The sequence below is a fragment of the Hevea brasiliensis genome, chromosome 13 (assembly GCF_030052815.1).
Source record: "Hevea brasiliensis isolate MT/VB/25A 57/8 chromosome 13, ASM3005281v1, whole genome shotgun sequence".
NCBI classification, from domain to species: domain Eukaryota; kingdom Viridiplantae; phylum Streptophyta; class Magnoliopsida; order Malpighiales; family Euphorbiaceae; genus Hevea; species Hevea brasiliensis.
In genome coordinates this window covers 61,234,506-61,256,340 of record NC_079505.1, presented here as the reverse complement: position 1 = coordinate 61,256,340, position 21,835 = coordinate 61,234,506, and the positions used below count along the sequence as shown (strand labels likewise).

Below are 21,835 nucleotides of genomic sequence, written 5' to 3'. Positions count from 1 at the left end.
CCCCTAAGTTTGAGTCTTTCTTTTGTAATGCTCACAGTAGTGATACTGATATTGTTATTTCTGATGTACTTGATAACGATTTTGAGGCAAAAATAAATAATATGACTAGTCCTTTTGCTTACTTGTTTGATGTTCATCCTAATAGCTACACATAGCATTCATAATCATTTAGAATATGTTTCTATTAATGAATTAAAATCAATTTCTATTAATTTAAGTACGCCAGATGATCCTAAAAACATTAACATAGCTGAAGATTTAACCCAAAATGAAAGAGATAAATTTGTAGCCTTATTAATAAAGTACCAAGAAGCATCTGCCTGGTCTTATAGAGATATGTCAAGAATTGATCGAGACATAGTACAACACAAGATCCCCATAGACCTTAACATGAGGCCAGTAAAATAAAAAAAGCATCGGCTTAGGCCAAAATGGGAAGAAAAGATAGCTTAAGAGGTGAAAAAGCTCATTGAGACTGATTTCATTGAAGTAATTGAGTATCCTGAGTGGTTAGCTAACGTTGTTCCAGTCCCCAAGAAGGATGGGCGAGTTCAGATGTGTGTAGATTATAGGGACCTGAATAAGGCTACTCCTAAGGATGATTTCCCATTGCCTCACATGATGTGCTTGTTGACAGTGCTGCTTGCATGGCCATGTACTCTTTCATGGATGGTTTTTCGGGATATAATCAGATCCTCATGGATTTGATAGATAAAGCAAAGACAGCTTTTATCACTGAATGGGGGACTTATTATTATAAGGTCATGCCTTTTGGGCTAAAAAATGCTGGTGCGAATTATCAGAGAATGGCTACTATATTGTTTTATGACATGATGCACAAAGAAGTTGAAGTATATATGGATGACATGGTAGTAAAATCCCCAACTATGGAGAGACATTTTAAGGCATTAGAAAAGTTCTTTTAGAGGGTCATCAAGTATAAATTGAGACTGAACCCTAACAAGTGTGTGTTTGGGGTCACTTCAGGCAAACTGTTAGGGCATATGATCAGCAGGAAAGGGATTGAGGTTGACCCAGATAAGGTGAAGGCAATCCAGGAGATGCCAGCCTCGAGAATAGAAAAAGAGATTAGAGGTTTCTTAGGAAAATTAGAGTACATCAGTAGATTCATAGCTAGGCTCACAACTACCTATGAACCAATTTTTAAGCTACTAAGAAAGAATTAGCCAGTGGTGTGGAATGAGCAATGTCAAGAGGCATTTGAAAAGATAAAGCAATACCTGAGCAATCCACCAATTTTGTCACCACCCATCCCTAGCATCCCTCTAATCCTCTACCTATCAGTGGAAAACATGGCCCTGGGGCCAATATTGGCACAAGAAGTAGAGAATCTGGAGAGAGCCATCTATTACATCAGTGAGAAACTTCTTGCTTATGAGGAGAATTATTCACTAACAGAAAGAACTTGTCTGGCTATAGTATGGGCAACTAAGAAGTTAAGGCACTACTTTCAGACCCATTGAGTTATTGTAGTATCCCAGATGGATCCTTTAAAGTACCTATTTGAAGTATCGGCGCTAGTTGGAAAATTGGTCAAATGGTTAGTCCTACTGTCTGAATTTGATATTGTGTATGAGACTCGAGAAACCATCAAAAGGCGTGTAGTGGTTGAATTTCTTTTTGAAAATCCAGTTAATGAGGAGGAAGAAGTCGAAACAGCCTTCCCGGATGAGATTCTCAAGCTAGTAGAGGTCCAGTTATGGAAAATGTACTTTGATAGGGCCATGAATAAGAGCGGAGCCGGTATAAGGGTAGTTTTGGAAGCACTAAATGGAGAACAATTGTTAATGTCAAAAAGGCTATGTTTCCCAGCCACTAATAATATTGCAGAATATGAGGCTTGCATTTGTGGCCTAGAGGCATTAATAGCTGCTACGGCTAAAAAAGTGGAGGTGTTCGAAGATTCAATGCTAGTGGTTTCCCATGTTAAAGGTGAATGGGAATTGAAAGAAGAAAAGTTGAGGCCATACCTGGAGTATGGTAAGAAACTATTATTTAGCTTTGAGTAAGTGATTATGAAGCACATGCCTATAACTCAGAACCAGATGGCTGATGCTCTAGCCACGCTGGCATCCTTATGGGAGAAGGGTGATCAGAAGCTAACCCAGCCAGTTATCCTGATGAGGAGTAGAATCCCACACTATGAAGGGTTAATAATAGCACATTTAGATCTAGAAGATGAGATGAAATGGTATGAGGATATAAGAAGATATTTAGAGGTAAGAGAATACCCACAGTCAGCCAATGGTAGGGATAGAGCTACAATTCATAGATTAGCCATTTAGTTCACTTTAGCTGGGGGGCAACTCTACAAAAGGTTCTTCAAAGGACTATTGCTCTTATTTGTGATAAAAAAAGTAGTCTGAGAAGATAATGGAGGAAGTACATGCAGGAGTGTGTGGTACTCACATAAACGGAAAGGCATTAGTGGGCAAAATTTTAAGATTGGCTATTACTGGTCTACCATGGATACTGACTGTGCTAAATTTGTGAAAAGATGCCATGAGTGCCAAATCCATGGGAATTTGAATCACCTACCGTTCAGTGAACTCTACAGTATGACTTCACCGTGGCCATTCTCAATATGGGGCATAGACATTATTGGGAAGATTTCTACCATGGCTTCTAATGGCCATAGATTTATCATTGTGACAATTGACTATTTCACCAAGTGGGTTGAAGATGAATCTTATAAAGTAGTAGGGGCCAAGCAGATAAGTAAGTTTGTGCAAAAGAACTTGATTTGCAGGTTTGGGGTACCCCATGAGATAGTATCAAATAACGACAGCCAGTTCAAATGTGATTTCTTAGAATTAATTACCGAATTCAACATTAAGCATCACAAGTCCTCACCATACAGGCCACAGACTAATGGAGCAGTAGAAGCAGCAAATAAAAATGTGAAAACCATTCTGAGAAAAATGGTTAAAACCTATAAGGATTGGCCTGAGAAACTCCTTTATGCTCTTTAGGGCTATCTCACTACTACAAGAACATCCACAGGGGCAACTCCATTCTCTTTAGTGTAAGGGATTGAAGCAGTGCTACCCATTGAGCTAAAGGTCAAATCCTTGAGAGTGATACTAGAAGCTAAGATTCTAGAAAATGAGTGGGCCCAGAAAAGATATGAAGAACTAGCTTTGATTGATGAGAAGAGGATGCGAGCCTTGTATCATATGCAGGCTTATTAGAGGAAGATAGCAAAGGCCTTTAATAAGAAGGTGAAGCTAAGAAAGATTAAAGAGGGAGACATGGTTTTGAAACAAGCTCGGCCCATCCCTTTTGATCCAAGAGGAAAGTTTAAGCCAAAATGGGATGGTCCATACATAATCAAAAAGATCTTGCCAGGAGGTGCTGTAAGAATATCAGACCTAGATGGGAATGATTTTTAAGAACCAGACAACTTAGACAAGCTCAAATGGTACTTTGTGTGAGATAGGCCCACTAGGTTGAAAACTTACAAAAGATGATCTAGGCAAAAGTAAGGATCAAAAAAAAAATGCTAGATTGAAAACTTGCGAAAGGCGGTCTAGGCAAAAGGAGAGATGAAAGAAGATCTGGATGGAAAACCTGAAAAGGTCATTCAGCAGGTTATAAAGCTTATTTCTAAATTTGGAAGGTTAGAAATTTGGCAAAACTAAATGTAAAAGGGAGTAATAGTGTACCTAAATAAATAAAGAAGTTTTTATTGCATTAACTAGGAATGGATTTTATTTAATTATGATCGCGAATGTTTGTGTCTTGAGGGATACATCAAATGATTAAGTAATTGAACTACATTATTTTGATTTAATCTATGTCTTCTGAGTATGACAAGATAGGTATTTGATATGAATGCCCTGATAATTATCTTAAAAAAAAAAAAAGGGAGCTTGCTAGGTGGAAAACCCAGAAGGGCCGCTTAGGCAAAAGTTAGAGCAAGCCCGCTGAGATGAAAATCTAAAAGGACATTTCAGGCAAAAGATTAGGGCACAGAGAAAGGAGTTCATGGAAGAGAAATGAGTCAAGGCAGAAACCATGGGGGAAGAGAAGAAAAAGAAAAATCAGAGAAAAATTATATTGTGACCTTAAGGAAGTCTTTTTTGGTGAACAATTCTTCTAAAAAACTTTGAGATTATAAGAAAGTTTTTGCAAAAAGAGGTCCCCCAGAGGACTAAGTTTTTTTAGAATCTCTAGTAAAATCAGCATGCCCATGATAGGAAGTAGCATACAGGAAGCATAAAAATCATAGAGAATTTTGAGACCCAGTCATCCCAGTTTCTTCAAATCATGAATTTGATATTTTTTGGTAAGTCCTTAGATGTTGTTTAGGGCGCATGACATAGTTGTGTAAGGCATAGAAGAACATGCATCAACATGTCACCTGTAGGTGTGTAAGGCATAGAATAACATGCATCACCACAGTTTCAAGTGTCGAACTATGAGGGGGTTTGATTCTTCCTCAGGATAGCGAGGGGGATACGTAAATAGTTTAGGACTGCGGTCCTAAATACGAACCCACAACATTTCATGACAGATGTTTTTTTATAAGTCCTTAGACATTATTTAGGGCATATGGCATAGTTGTATAAGGCATAGAAGAACACGCATCAACATGTCACCTGTAGGTGTGTAAGGCGTAGAAGAACATGCATCATCACAGTTTCAAGTGTCGAACTACGAGTAGGTCTAATTCTTCCTCAGGATAACGAGGGGGATATGTAGATAGTTTAGGACTGCGGTCCTAAATACGAATCCACAACATTTCAAATCACACAGCTACCATTATCATGAGACCGTAGCTAGTCTCATGACACAAAGTGCATCGACAGAGCAAGATGCACTCAATTTTCACATGACACAATTATCACTATTATGAGACCGTAGCTAGTCTCATGGCGCAGAGTGAATCGACAGAGCAAGATACACTCATTTTTCACATGACACAGTTATTATTGTTATGAGACCGTAGCTAGTCTCATAACATAGAGTATGTCGACCGAGCAAGATATACTTGATCCTCACAGCCAATGTTTCATAGTTATTAGAAATTTGAGTTTTACTTTGACGAAACTTGAGCAATGCTATCGCATTGATTTCAACTTTCGCCAAAGTAGGGGGCAAACTGTAGACCCTTATTTTGTGATGAGTATGTGCATTGAGGTTGTGAGAAACCCGATGATGAAAAATTATATAACTGTAAGATGTAATTAGAGGCATGGAGCTGAATTATTAATTCTGTGGCATGATCTTGAAAAAAAATAATAATATGTTTTTTTTAAGCGAATTTAATTAAATTTAAATAAAATTTTGTTTTGTTTAAATTTAATATGGGTAATTTTTAAATGTACCTAATTAAGTTTAATTGGGCCCCATGAGCCTAAGAAAATCTAGTTAAGAATTTTAAATAAGACATATTTAATTTATTTTTTGAAAATTAAAATAAAAAAATATCTTTTTCTCTATTCCTCTCTTCCTATTAGTTGGAACACCTCACCCATATCCCAGTCTCATCCAAATTCCTCAATCTCAGTTGTTTAAGTTATCTGAACCTTATTACACTAGGACTTCAAACCCTACCACACCTCTTCCTCACTTTCTATTTGTGCCTTCCCCTTCCCCTCTCTTCCTATTGGTTGAAATACCTCATCCATATCTCAGTCTCACCCAAATTCTGCAATCCTAGTTGTTTAAGTTATCTGAACTTTATCACCCTAGGACTCCAAATCCTATCACACCTCTCTCCCAAAGCCCTATAAATACACCACTGATAAAAAATAAAAAGGAGGGGAGGGCGGAGGAAAAAGAAAACAAAAAAGGTGGAGAAGAAGATAAAAAAAAAGAAAAAAAAATTAAAGAGAGGAATAGCCAAATTTCTTTTAGTTCTTCTTTCTTTCTAGCGCTATTTCTTAAAGGTTAGTTCTTTTTTTTTCTTTTCAAGATCTATGCCATGTAATATTTAATTCTATGTTCCTTATTTTTAATTTATTTTATATGTTCATATAGATCATGTAATCATGTTTAATTTGAGGGGATACACAACTCTGCACATGTTTAGTTTTCTATCTCTTGTATTTTTATTATTTTTCATTATTTTCTGAATCTGTAAAAAATTTTTAAAACTTATATTCATATTCTACATGAAATTCTATTAATTTTAAGATCAAGAATCACTAAAAAAAACTTTAATATTTTATAAGTTATGGCTATTTGAAGTTAGGGTTCCTGTAAAATCAGATTTGCAGGATACCCTATTTATGGAGCCCATATCTCCCTTGTTTCCTAATATTTTTGTGTAAATCTAGTGTCTAAAATTAATTTCAGAATCTTATGAATATTTTCCAGTTGGTTTTACACTCATATCTGTTGTGGTTAATGAGTTATGAATTTTACAAAAAAGTAGTACGATTTTGTCACTTAGAAAAGTTACGATTTATGTAGACCATTTGGCTAGGGTTTTGTTTGATTTATAAATTTTATAATCTTGTATGATATGTAAGCTATCTTCTGTAATTTTATTATGATTTTTAGGCATGTCTAACTATTTTTAAAAAATCGGATTTCTTGCTACTATTGATCTACCAGAATTTGGAAATTGTATATTTATGCATATTCTTGTATTTTCTTGAGTTTTAATTGATATTTGATCTATTTTTTTATATTCTTTTAATTCAAGAAGTGTTATAAAGTGTTTGGATCATATTAGAAGACTTAGACCATTATGTAGTTGTAACTAATTAGGAATCTTAACCCTTCAGGAGACTAGAGTTAGAATCCATTGTAAATTGTTATTAATATTTTCTTTATTTCTTTTATTTTCTTTAATTTCTTTATTTTTTATTACAAACAAAATTGGTACGTAGCTCTAAGGTAAGTACCAAAAAGAGCATTTGCATGGAGCTTGTGTGGAGCTAAACGAGAGTAAGCCAGGGATATCATTGACATACTAGAAGAGAAGACCATTTTTTAAGGGTTGCTTGCCCCAATGGAACTGCATTTATCAATAAGTAAGTAGCTCTAAACTCCTCGAATAACCATTGGCATGAAATTATAGTAATAATAGAATTTTTATTTGGTAAATTAAAATTAACTTTGTTTTTAATCTAACTGACTTTTGCATGTAATTAATTTAAATAAATACTTTATAAATTAATATTAATCCTGTTTGTAAATTAAACTAACATTGGCATGTAAAATAAATTTAATTTAACACTTGGTAATTGTAAAATAAATTTACATGATCGAAATCTTTATTAGGTTGTGATTGTTTGGGCCTTATATGATATTAGAATAAATTATACATGTAAATAATTAACTTAGTTCAATTATCCTTAGGATAACTTGGTGAAAATTAATTAATTAGGTTAAATAGAAACGTAGAGTTATTTGAAATTGAATTTGTTTGTAAATTAAATTCTCAATAATAAATTAATTTTAGTCATTTGGTAAATATCATTTAAATAATTAGCAACCCCATAGATAGGAATTACTTGTGCATGAAAATTGTGTGTAAACAATAATCCTTTTGTGAATTACTTGTGTGTGTAGGATTAGAATTGCATTTTTTAGGATAATGTTTAATAAAGGAATAATAAATAAGACTTCTAGAAATATTAGCAGAGGACTGGCACTCGAATCAACGAGATTAGACCAGGCGTAAGGGGTGCCTAACACCTTCCCCTTACGTACCCACTATCCCGAATCTAGACATTGGGCTATGTTAATGACGGTTGTGGAAACTCTGCAAGGAGTAAGTTGTCACACCTTACCCCTCCGTAAGGCATAAAATTATCCCGTAGAATACTTAATGAACTACCGAACTTCACCTACCGATAACCCATTAAGTACCCTACAAGGGATTTTAAAACGATTTTCTTACATTTTGGAAGTGGTGAGCATTTTAGTGAGAATTAAAAACCATTTATTCAAAGCTTAAATACTAGTAAAAATTTTGTCCATTTTAAATTTTGTCATAAATTTTATAAAAATTTTGATAGAGTTCCGTTTGTTTTTGGAGAAAACCATCCTTCAAATACCTGAGAAAAACACTCCCAAAAATGTTTCACAACTCCCAACCTCCAATAATTCACAATTCAACTCAAATCAATTCATTCCAAAGCAGTTCCACAATCCAAATCAAATTTTCCAACTCAGAATATTTAATAATTCCATTCACAAAACATAAAGCAGGAAATTCATATGTACAAATATTAAATTTACAGAAGAAAGTCCAAAATAATATCATTACAATTTATTTACAACTGCTCAACTTACATTGATACAAATAACAATTCTATATTTACATCAAGATTATCTACAAGGGTATAAAATAATACCCGTACAAAATGATCAGAGTAGTCCTCGATTTAACAGCAGCTCACTCTGCTGCTTTCTCCTTGCTCTTATCTGCGACAGCAAAATAAGCTATCGCCGAGTATAAAAATACTCAGTGGTGCACAATAAAAATTTAAAATACAACAAATAAATCATTCATTGCCAAACACAATTTAAATATTTCTCAGTCACATTTTGCAAATATCAAAGTCCATAATGATACCATTTTGTCAAATAATCCATTAAACATAGTTTAGTCAAACAATTTCATAATATAGTGTTGCTAGAGTCATACACAACTTAAGTCATGACACAAAATTTTCAATCAATGCCGTGTTGTACACCACGACAAAGCAATCTACAACCCCATTAATTGAAATCAATGAGGGAGGTGGCTAGCTAGCCAATGAGTACTCATCCGATCTATAACCTCAACTGGCAAGCCAGAGAGGGAGGAAAATAAACGATCTCAACCCCATAAATGGAAGAGGAAATGTGGTACTGTCATGCTAAGTGTGAATCCAAAATCAATTTAAAACAATTTTTTTTAATAATTTATGAGAGATCCCAAACAATTTTCAAAGTCATTTTTGTAGTCACAAAGTGGCAACACAATTCATAAATAACACAGCGATTTCATAAAGTATAGCAATTCAAATTTTCAATTGGAAAACAATTACATAAATTTATTGTGCACAAACCTGACTGGAGTCGCCTCTAGGCCTTGACTCAGTCTTTCAGGGCTTCCAAGTCTTTTTCAGCTGAAACACATAATTTCACAGTGTCTCAGTACCATAACTTAGCATAAATCCAAAAATAAATTTCACTTCATTTTAACTAGCTCTATTGCGTTAAATTCGACGTTCTCGAAGTTTTTGTGTTTCAGGTTACTATTCACTATACTATTCAAGTCAAATTGTTGACTTTTTAAGGCTTAATAGGTATGGGAACTCCAACTTCACCCACATACCACATTTTGGTCATTAAACTTATTGGTTTTGGTCATTTTCTCAAAGCTTAAGTCATTTTGGCAAAATTGCCAATTTTCGGTTTTGGTGCTCCGAAGTTGCACTGTTCCATTGGTCAATCTACTGTTGGAATTTGGCAAAACTTCCTTCATAGAAAATGTTCCTTATTATCTTAAGTGTATTCTCATTTTTGGATCACCCCAATCGGAGTTTTGTAGCTCAAGTTATAGCCAAAATACAGTTATTGTTCACATGCACTGTTCATACTGCAAGTATGGTTCTGGCAGATTTTTGACCCAACTTCATTCAGTAATTTGATCGAGTTAAGTCCATAATTTGGTCTAATTTCCTTCATACGAAATGTTCTACTATGTCTTAGGTTTCCATCGGTTCAATAATTGCCTAAATCGGAGTTTTCTAGAGACAGTTATAGCCATTGGAACTTTACTGCTCAATGGCAATTCTGCAGAGTTGCAGGTTTAATAACTCAACTTTGCTCAACAATTTGACTAGGTTAATGGCATAATTTGGGGTGGTGTTCTTCATAAAAGTTTTAGGTTTATATCTCATCTAATCACTGGTAAAATTTCAGGTCAATTTGACCTATCTAACTCGAGTTATGACCAAATGAACAATTACTGTTCATTTGGTTAGTTTGGTGCAGTGGCAGCCTGCTCTCATTTCACTTTGGTCAATTGGTTCACCAAGTTTTAGTCAGTTTTTGGCCATGGTTCCTCAATGAAAATTGTGCTATTTTATGTCTATTTTCATCTCCAATTGGTGGCATATCAATTGGACTTGTAAAATTTCTGTTTTGGTCCTTCAAAGTTGGTTTGGTCATGCTGAATTGACCTACGAATTTGTCTTCCATTCTAACAATTCCCATACATTTCCTTTGGTCATTATTGACCATTTTTCAGTCCACAATTGGTCAAAGATATCATTTATGCATTTCTCCAAAATTTGGTTCACAAACCCTAACATTCAAACCCTAATCTCACTAATTCATTGTATTTAACTACATTAATGGTTTTAATGCTAATCATTCAACTAATTAAGGTTTCTACACTCATTCAAACTCATTAAATTCATGCAATTCATACTCCCTTCAACCACACCAAAATTTCAGCAATGGTCCTTCCCCCATATTTGTTTCATTTAATCAAGTTCTAAGCTCTCTTTCACAACTAATTATGCATTTAAAGAAGTAAAATGGTAAGTTAGCACACTAACCTTTCTTAAATCCTTCAAACCCTATCTTTAACTCTTCTTTCTTCTTGTAATTCTTCTTCTCAAGTTGTAATAACAAGCTTTAATGAAGTTTTTAGGGAAGTTATGTTGATTTGGTGAAGCAAATTAAGCTTAAAAGTAAGCTTAAAGAAAAAGCTTTCATGGAGGGTTTTTGGGAAGGAAGTGGGGCGGAAATTGGGAAGGAAGAAGAAAAGATCTTTGTTTTTTTTTTATTTTCTTTTCTTTATTTATTTAGGCTTATGGAAGACCACAAAAAGTCCAATTAAATAATTCAACTAATTAATTTATTTTTGGGATCATGCATGAGATCATGCATGATGTCATCACTTTTGACTTTTTCATTTTCCTCTCTTTTTTTATTTTTTATTTTTTTCTATTAGTTCTTTAATTTAATTCTCGATTCCAAAATTCCCTTTTCTCCGATTTTATTTGACAGTTAGGTCAGGAGTCAGCTCTCGGGGTCAATTGACCAAATTGCCCCTCGCCGGTTCATCCCGGTTTGCAAATAATTCCATATTTCTTCCTCACGACCTAATTATTTGACCGGCTTATGCTTCTTTTCATGATTTTCTTTTTTCCACTATGTTTATAAGGGTCCTAAGGACCGCAGCGTCACTTTTTACGGTTCGAAATTTGAGTTTAAAATGACTTTGCAGTCGTTCCCGAGGAGGTCACCCATTGCCGTGACTCTCGGCTCGTTTAACATCTTATGTTCTGTTTTTCTTATTTATACTTAACTAATTGGAAATCACTAATTATTAGTGTTTCTTAACTAATTAGAAATCACTAATTATTAGTGTTTATGGTTTCTCTAGTTGTCTTAAGTATGATTCTAATCCCCTTAATTGTCCGGACCGACACCGGTCACTGGAACAGTGAAATATACCAGGCTATACCAATAGGGGTGTTACAATTCTCCCCCCCTTAAATAAATTTTGTCTCGAAATTTTACCTGGTGTCAATCTCTGAACAGTTGTGGGTGTTGTCTCCTCATGTCCTCCTCTCGTTCCCAAGTAGCTTCTTGGCCCGAATGATGGTTCCACAGCACTTTTACCAACGGTATCTGCTTATTCCGTAGCTGTTTCACCTCATAAGCCAGAATCTTTATGGGTTCTTCTTCATATGTGAGGTCTAGATTCACTTCAATTTCTTCTACTGATAGTACATGGGATGGGTCTGATCGATACCTCCTCAACATAGACACATGGAAGACGTTATGTATCTTCTCCAACTCTGGAGGTAGTGCGAACCGATATGCCAAAGGACCCACTCTTTCCAATACCTCATATGGCCCGATAAAACGAGGACTTAGTTTCCCCTGCTTGCCGAATCTCATAATCCTCTTCCAAGGAGAAACTTTGAGGAAAAGTTTCTCACCTACTGCATACTGAATATCCCTTCTTTTCAAATCAACATAGGACTTCTGACGGTCTGATGCAGCTTTAAGTCGACCTCTGATCACCCTGATTTTCTCTTCAGTCTGTTGAACTATTTTGGGTCCAATCATCTTTCTTTCACCCACGTCATCCCAACACAACGGGGTTCTACATTTTCTGCCATACAAAGCTTCATATGGAGGCATCCCAATGCTTGATTGGTAGCTGTTGTTGTAAGCAAACTCAATCAAAGGCAAGTGTGTATCCCAATTACCCTCAAACTCAATCACACAAGCCCGTAGCATATCCTCCAAAATCTGAATTACCCTCTCGATCGCCATCCATCTGCGTGGGTGGAATGCAGTACTGAAGTTCAATCTAGTTCCTAGGGCTCTCTAAAGACTACCCCAGAATCTAGAAGTGAACCTAGGATCTCTGTCTGATACAATGGATACTGGCACTCCATGAAGTCTCACAATCTCATCAATGTATAACCTGGCCAATCTGTCCAAGCTGTAGTCCATTCGGACTGGCAGAAAATGAGCAGACTTAGTCGGTCTGTCGATAATGACCCATACTGCATCATGACTCTTCTGTGTCCGCGGAAATCCTATTACAAAATCCATCGTTATTCTTTCCCATTTCCATTCTGGCACTGGTAGTGGATGTAACAACCCAGTTGGTACTTGATGCTCTGCCTTTACTTGCTGACAAGTTAGGCATTTTGATACAAACTCTGCCACATCTCTCTTCATACCCATCCACAAGTAATGCTCCTTTAGCCCTCTATACATTTTTGTACCACCAGGGTGCATAGCAAAAGGAGACTCATGTGCTTCCTTCAAAATGATCTGCCTCAAATTAACATCATTAGGAACACACATTCTGCCCTGGTGTAGCAGTAAACCATCATCTCTGATTGAGAACTCTGGTTTCTTGCCCTGTCGAACTTCCTCCAACAGCTTCTGATACTTTTCATCATTCTGAGCAATCATTCTGATCTGATCAATTAACACTGGCTGTACATGCCATGCAACTGCTGTCTGCCCCTCATCATTAATCTCTAGACTGGCATGTAATGATCTCAACTCATGTACTAAAGACAAAGGAGTAACCCGTAGACTTGCCATAGTCTTGCGACTTAAGGCATCAGCCACAACATTAGCTTTCCCTAGCTGATAGTCTATCAGACAATCGTAGTCTTTTATCAACTCTAACCACCTCCTTTGTCTCAAATTCAGCTCTTTTTGGGTGCCCAAATACTTCAAACTCTTATGATCTGTGTAGATGTAACACTTCTCCCCATACAAATAATGTCTCCAAATCTTAAGAGCAAACACAATAGCTGCAAGCTCCAAGTCATGTGTCGGATAATTCCTCTCATGACTTCTAGGGGTGTTACCAGGACCCCTACCTCTGCCTCTACCTCTAGCAACTGACGGTGACCCTCTAGGTGCAGAGACTTGGGTTGATCCTTCAGATGTGGCAAAAGATCCAGACCAGTGCGGACTAGTGCAATCCTTAGCAAAATGTCCGCTTCCTCCACAATTAAAACATGCACCAGTAGCATTTTTGTAGTCACAAAGTGGCAACACAATTCATAAATAACACAGCGATTTCATAAAGTATAGCAATTCAAATTTTCAATTGGAAAACAATTACATAAATTTATTGTGCACAAACCTGACTGGAGTCGCCTCTAGGCCTTAACTCAGTCTTTCAGGGCTTCCAAGTCTTTTTCAGCTGAAACACATAATTTCACAGTGTCTCAGTACCATAACTTAGCATAAATCCAAAAATAAATTTCACTTCATTTTAACTAGCTCTATCGCGTTAAATTCGACGTTCTCGAAGTTTTTGTGTTTCGGGTTACTATTCACTACACTATTCAAGTCAAATTGTTGACTTTTTAAGGCTTAATAGGTATGGGAACTCCAAATTCACCCACATACCACATTTTGGTCATTAAACTTGTTGGCTTTGGTCATTTTCTCAAAGCTTAAGTCATTTTGGCAAAATTGCCAATTTTCGGTTTTGGTGCTCCGAAGTTGCACTGTTCCATTGGTCAATCTACTGTTGGAATTTGGCAAAACTTCCTTCATAGAAAATGTTCCTTATTGTCTTAAGTGTATTCTCATTTTTGGATCACCCCAATCGGAGTTTTGTAGCTCAAGTTATATCCAAAATACGATTCGCTCACGCAATCGCTCATACTGCAACTATGGTTCTGGCAGATTTTTGACCCAACTTCATTCAGTAATTTGATCGAGTTAAGTCCATAATTTGGTCTAATTTCCTTCATACGAAATGTTTTACAATGTCTTAGGTTTCCATCGGTTCAAGAATCGCCTAAATCGGAGTTTTCTAGAGACAGTTATAGCCATTGGAACTTTACTGCTCAATGGCAATTCTGCAGAGTTGCAGGTTTAATAACTCAAATTTGCTCAATAATTTGACTAGGTTAATGGCATAATTTGGGGTGGTGTTCTTCATAAAAGTTTTAGGTCCATATCTCATCTAATCACTGGTAATATTTCAGGTCAATTTGACCTGTCTAACTCGAGTTATGACCAAATGAACAATTACTGTTCATTTGGTCAGTTTGGTGCAGTGGCAGCCTGCTCTCATTTTACTTTGGTCAATTGGTTCACCAAGTTTTAGTCAGTTTTTTGCCATGGTTCCTCAATGAAAATTGTGCTATTTTATGTCTATTTTCATCTCCAATTGGTGGCATATCAAATGGACTTGTAAAATTTCTGTTTTGGTCCTTCAAAGTTGGTTTGGTCATGCTGAATTGACCTACGAATTTGTCTTCCATTCTAACAATTCCCATACATTTCCTTTAGTCATTATTGACCATTTTTCAGTCCACAATTGGTCAAAGATATCATTTATGCATTTCTCCAAAATTTGGTTCGCAAACCCTAACATTCAAACCCTAATCTCACTAATTCATTGTATTTAACTACATTAATGGTTTTAATGCTAATCATTCAACTAATTAAGGTTTCTACACTCATTCAAACTCATTAAATTCATGCAATTCATACTCCCTTCAACCAGACCAAAATTTCAGCAATGGTCCTTCCCCCATATTTGTTTCATTTAATCAAGTTCTAAGCTCTCTTTCACAACTAATTATGCATTTAAAGAAGTAAAATGGTAAGTTAGCACACTAACCTTTCTTAAATCCTTCAAACCCTATCTTTAACTCTTCTTTCTTCTTGTAATTCTTCTTCTCAAGTTGTAATAACAAGCTTTAATGAAGTTTTTAGGGAAGTTATGTTGATTGGGTGAAGCAAATTAAGCTTAAAAGTAAGCTTAAAGAAAAAGCTTTCATGGAGGGTTTTTGGGAAGGAAGTGGGGCAGAAATTGGGAAGGAAGAAGAAAAGATTTTTGTTTTTTTTTTCTTTTCTTTTCTTTATTTATTTAGGCTTTTGGAAGACCACAAAAAGTCCAATTAAATAATTCAACTAATTAATTTATTTTTGGCATCATGCATGAGATCATGCATGATGTCATCACTTTTGACTTTTTCATTTTCCTCTCTTTTTTTTTATTTTTTTCTATTAGTTCTTTAATTTAATTCTCAATTTCGAAATTCCCTTTTCTCCGATTTTATTTGATTGTTAGGTCAGGAGTCAGCTCTTGGGGTCAATTGACCAAATTGCCCCTCGCCGGTTCATCCCGGTTTGCAAATAATTCCATATTTCTTCCGGCTCCCTGACCTAATTATTTGACTGGCTTAACAGTTCTTTTTCGAGATTTTCTTTTTTCCACTATGTTTATAAGGGTCCTAAGGACCGCAGCGTCACTTTTTACGGTTCGAAATTTGAGTTTAAAATGACTTCGCAGTCGTTCCCGAGCAGGTCACCCATCGCCGTGACTCTCGGCTCGTTTAACTTCTTATGTTCTGTTTTTCTTATTTATACTTAACTAATTGGAAATCACTAATTATTAGTGTTTATGGTTTCTCTAGTTGTCTTAAGTATGGCCTTAATTGTCCGGACCGACACCGGTCACCGGAACAGTGAAATATACCAGGCTATACCAATAGGGGTGTTACAATTCTCCCCCCCTTAAATAAATTTCGTCTCGAAATTTTACCTGGTGTCAATCTCTGAACAGCTGTGGGTGTTGTCTCCTCATGTCCTCCTCTCATTCCCAAGTAGCTTCTTGGCCCGAATGATGGTTCCACAGCACTTTTACCAACGGTATCTGCTTATTCCGTAGCTGCTTCACCTCATAAGCCAGAATCTTTATGGGTTCTTCTTCATATGTGAGGTCTGGATTCACTTCAATTTCTTCTACTGATAGTACATGGGATGGGTCTGATCGATACCTCCTCAACATAGACACATGGAAGACGTTATGTATCTTCTCCAACTCTGGAGGTAGTGCCAACCTGTAACATCCCCACTGTACATATTTTGTACGTTCTATTGCTCCAATAGTCAAATAATAGTCCAGGCAAGTCAGTATGTCTGGAACTACACTTCGGTGATAGTGAACAGACATATAATGATAAAATAAATAAAAAGAAAATACAAAAAAGATCAAACAAAAATAAAAGAGAGAAAATGAAGCTAAGTTAAACGAGCCGGCACCACAGCGATGGGTGACCGCACTGGGAAGGCCGTTGCCTACCCCAGGACCGCAGGGAACCCTCGGAATTTAATTTTGAGACATAAATAAAGATTTATTGAAATGTAATTGACATTAGAATTATTAAAGAAAAATTAATAAATTAGTACAAAGAAAAATGAAAAATCGAGAAACAGACAAAAATCAGTGTTACCGAAAAATCAGGAATATAACCCGAAGTGCGGTATTTTGGTCATTTGACATCTAGAGGTGCTTTCTGACCTAAATGTCCATTAAAAATAAGTAGTATTAAATTTTGGGAACCCCATGAAAAAGGAAATTAAATGTGTAATGAAAATTAGAGAAAATATGGGGGGATTAAATTGAATTATGAAACTTTGGATTATTAAAATGTTAATCTAAGTTAGTGGGGTTAGGTGGCACTATTTGGGCACATAAGGACACTAATCTGCCCATTTTTCATCATCTTCTCTACTCACCCTTCCCATGGACGAATTGGAGCTTTAAGCTTCATCCATGGCCGCCCAAAATACAAGCTTTCATCCACCTATGATCAAGCCATCATTTCTTCAAGAGTCCTTCATTAAACTTGTTCTACACATCATGGGCAGCATGTAGGAAGCAAGAAAGAGGAGTTTTGGTGAAGTTTAATCAAGCCCAAGTTGAGGTTAGTGCTTAATCTCCCCATTTTCTTTCATTAGATCTTGTTTTGAGCTTTGGGTGAGTTGATTTGTGAAGAAATTGAGTAAATTAATGTATATTTGGTGAGCCCTTCATTTCGGCAGCCAAGACATTCATGGGATTTTGATGTGTTTAAATGATGTAGATGAGTTTAAAGATGATGTTTGATATGGGTATATATATGGGAAGTGATAGGACTTGAATTGATTGAAATTGAGAAATTTAAATTATGGTTTGAAACAATTATTGGAGATTTGTGATGTTGCTTCATTTTGGGCAGCCATGAACCCTTGTTGAGCTTGAGTTATTTTTACTTCTAATGAATGAAAATGAAGGTTGAATTGTCCAAATGAAAGTTGTAGTAAGTTTGTGCACAAGTATGTACATGTAGTGTTTAGATTAAAGGTGTGGAATGGAACCTTGAAGCCTTGAGCAAACTGCCATGTTTGGCAGCCCCTAATAGCATGAAATTGTGTGTGAATATATGGTTATTAATGATATATGTGAATGTCAATTTGTGGGCAGCAAGTGTAAGTGATGTTGAAGTATGAATATGTTGAAGTATGAATATGTTGAAGTATATGTGTAATATTAACATTGAAGTATGTTAAATTTGGGTGGATGTAAATATTGAAGTTTAATGGTGTATTGTGTGCCTTGTGCACTTGAGTATTCTGCCCAGAATTTTTGCTGGGATTGTGTACAATATATTTATGGAAGTGTTGTTGATTGAATATTGTAGTAATGAGGAGGAGAAGGAACATTAAATTGGGAGTGTATGAGCTTTGTGCAGGTTGTGTATTGAAGGCAGCACCTAAATGAGGCCATAAGTGCCAATCTATGAACCCAATTGGTATGAGGCCAATATGGGGTGAAACTAGACACCAAATAGGCCAACTTTCATGTAGAAAGGTTGCCAAAATTCTGCCTAGAAACTGACCTTAAAAAGTGACCAAATCCGGATTAGTGCTTTTAAGGCCTAAAAACTGACCATTTGGGCAACAGTTAGTGTTTAGGCCATAACTCACTCAAAACAGGTCCAATTGACATGAAATTTTGACCATGAATATTAAGACCTATATCTACAAGTCTTATGAAGACACCCAAGCCCAGAAATGACCCTAAGCAAGTCAAAAAGCTTGCACAAGTTCGGGTCCAAAAACTGGCCGAACTTAAAATGACCTAAAATGACCTAAAGTGACCAATTTTGATTCATTTTGACCAACAATAGTAAAATGACCATAACTTGGTCTACATAACTCAGAATGACCTGAAACTTTGCCCCGCGTTCCATAAGACATAGATCTACAAGTTTGTAGTTTGGACTGAAACCCGAAAACCAAGGAAACTAAGTCGTCCGGCTAGGTCAAAATAGTACACCGAAATCCGGTAAATTGCAATAAAATGCAATATACTTGGAAATGAAATTGGAAATGAAATTGGTAACATATACCAACATTAAAGGGCTATAAAATGTGACATATTGGTAACATTAGAATTGACTCACGTAGAGTGCATCAAGGGTCAACATTATAGGTTGACTAATGAAATGAATTGAAGGGAATAGTACCAAAAGAAATAGGACTTTAAACTAGACAAATGTAGCACACAAAAATTTAGAAAATTGACCAAATTTTGCACTAAAGGTGCAACCTGTCCAGCTTTAGTAAATTGACCATATCTTGGCCTATACAACTCGGAATGACCTGAAATTTTGCTCCGCGTGCAATAAGACATAGAGCTACAATTTTGCTTCTTTGACCAAAAGCTAAAAACCAAGGGAAATAGGACTTTATGCTAGATCAATCTAGCTCACTAAAATTGAAAATTGGTAATTACATAAAATGATGCTTGAAGTGATTTGGCAATGAATGCCAACTTGTAGAAATGGTAAATTGCACTATATTGGCAGCATATTGAAATGCAAATTGTGACATGTTGATACTAGAATCAACTTATCCATGATGTATAAAAAGGTCAATATTTTCATTGACCAGTGAATTGTGTAATGACCAGTAAACCCTGAAAATAAAGAAATAAATATTTAATCTTGTAATATGCCCTAATTTGCCTAGTTGACTAGTTTGGATAGGTTGGCATGCTAATAGGATTCTGACAATTGCTCAGAAATGACTTTATGTCATACTGTGTTCTATGGCTTATTATGCCATACTATGATTTTAATAGCCTATGGCTATACAGTTTGTGTTATTATACTCGGCTTAATGCCTGATTGATTATATGGCTTTTTAGCCACATTATTTGCACACCGGGAGACACTTTGTGACCAATGGTGTGACGGCCCGAGGTACTAGATACCCAGTGCTAGTATATCCGTTTATCCAGTCTGGTCAGTGTATAGGCTATATGGGCAGTATTTAAAACATTATTCAATTCAGAAAGCTAATTTAAGTTAAATATAATGAAATTTCAGTACAATTAAATTAAGTATTGAATGAATGAGTAAAGGAGATTAGCAAAAGAAACATAACAAAAATATAAATTGCAGAACTGTAGAGACTTGAAATACAATACAGTTAGAATAATTTGTATACTGGGTAGTATTACTGAAAAGTTATAAACTAAGCACTTCCAAAGAGAAACAAACTAGTATATAAGATCGTTGATACTAGAAATACCATACCAAATTAAATTGATTCTTGAGTATCCAAATTATGATTTATTTCTTTCTTTATTTGTATATATTATTTCTTGTTATACTATTGCACCACTAAGCAAAAATGCTTAGCGCGATGGAATTGCTTCCTCGCGCAGGTACTGAAGGTAAAACCAGTAAACTGTCGACTGAGATTTTTGGAGTCCAGATCTACAGAAGTGTCAAAAGAATTGAAGGTTGTCACCTCCTCAGCAATGCATGTAGATAGGGCTCATTTTAAGCATGTTTTATAATCTGTACATTATAATTACTGCTATTATTGTAATGTGAATTAGTAACTGTAATTTTATTTGTATATTCTGTACTTGATAAATTTATGTACTTAGTTGGCAAATTATGCAAAATAATAAAATGTAAGAATTTTGATATATGAGTTAAGTATCTAATCATGATGATTCTGATTGAGATTGAGTATGAAAAATTTTGAGACTGATTCTGAGTTGTGAAATTGAGTATATATTGAAATTGTTTTTGGCAGGTTCAGAAGAACTGCTAGTCCAAATTACAGTCGGCACGTTGTCGAATTATCATTAAAATTTTTGAAATTTCCAAATTAGTCAGATTTTGATAAACAGTAAAAATTGCCTAAACCTTAAATAAAGCTTTTGAATAAATAAATCAAGAATTGTAATGAAATCAGACAAGATCAGGTGCTCCGGCACGCCGTGTAGCACGCCTTGCTCGGCTACACTGTAGACGGGTGAGAGGTGTTACACAACCGATATGCTAAAGGACCCACTCTTTCCAATACCTCATATGGCCCGATAAAATGAGGACTTAGTTTACCCTGCTTGCCGAATCTCATAATCCTCTTCCAAGGAGAAACTTTGAGGAATACTTTCTCACCAACTGCATACTAAATATCCCTTCTTTTCAAATCAACATAGGACTTTTGACGGTCTGATGCAGCTTTAAGTCGACCTCTGATCACCCTGATTTTCTCTTCAGTCTGTTGAACTATTTCGGATCCAATCATTTTTCTTTCACCCACGCCATCCCAACACAACGGGGTTCTACATTTTCTGCCATACAAAGCTTTATATGGAGGCATCCCAATGCTTGATTGGTAGCTATTATTGTAAGCAAACTCAATCAAAGGCAAGTGTGTATCCCAATTACCCTCAAACTCAATCACACAAGCCCGTAGCATATCCTCCAAAATCTGAATTACCCTCTCGATCGCCATCCGTCTGCGTGGGTGGAATGCGATCAAGTTCAATCTAGTTCCTAGGGCTCTCTGAAGACTACCCCAGAATCTAGAAGTGAACCTAGGATCTCTGTCTGATACAATGGATACTGGCACTCCATGAAGTCTCACAATCTCATCAATGTATAACCTGGCCAATCTGTCCAAACTGTAGTCCATTCGGACTGGCAAAAAATGAGCAGACTTAGTCAGTCTGTCGACAATGACCCATACTGCATCATGACTCTTCTGTGTCCGCGGAAGTCCTATTACAAAATCCATTGTTATTCTTTCCCATTTCCATTCTGGCACTGGTAGTGGATGTAACAACCCAGTTGGTACTTGATGCTCTGCCTTTACTTGCTGACAAGTTAGGCATTTTGATACAAACTCTGCCACATCTCTCTTCATACCCATCCACCAGTAATGCTCCTTTAGCCCTCTATACATTTTTGTACCACCAGGGTGCATAGCAAAAGGAGACTCATGTGCTTCCTTCAAAATGATCTGCCTCAAATTAACATCATTAGGAACACACATTCTGCCCTGGTGTAGCAGTAAACCATCATCTCTGATTGAGAACTCTGGTTTCTTGCCCTGTCGAACTTCCTCCAATAGCTTCTGATACTTTTCATCATTCTGATCTGATCAATTAACACTGGCTATACATGCCATGCAACTGCTGTCTGCCACTCATCATTAATCTCTAGACTAGCATGTAATGATCTCAACTTATGTACTAAAGACAAAGGAGTAA

At 36.1% G+C, this 21,835-nt stretch overlaps 1 protein-coding gene across 1 annotated transcript; it reads left to right on the top strand.

Annotated features, from left to right (window-relative positions):
- Positions 1–1,502: 1,502 nt before the first annotated feature.
- LOC131172165 (uncharacterized) lies at positions 1,503–2,030 on the top strand. Its single transcript, XM_058133109.1, has one exon. The coding sequence runs from the start codon at positions 1,503–1,505 to the stop codon at positions 2,028–2,030; it is 528 nt and encodes a 175-aa protein (XP_057989092.1).
- Positions 2,031–21,835: the final 19,805 nt, after the last annotated feature.

What these genes read in the sequence shown, in the direction of transcription:
- LOC131172165 (XM_058133109.1), top strand. Translation starts at nt 1,503, where the DNA reads ATGGATCCTTTAAAGTACCTATTTGAAGTATCGGCGCTAGTTGGAAAA.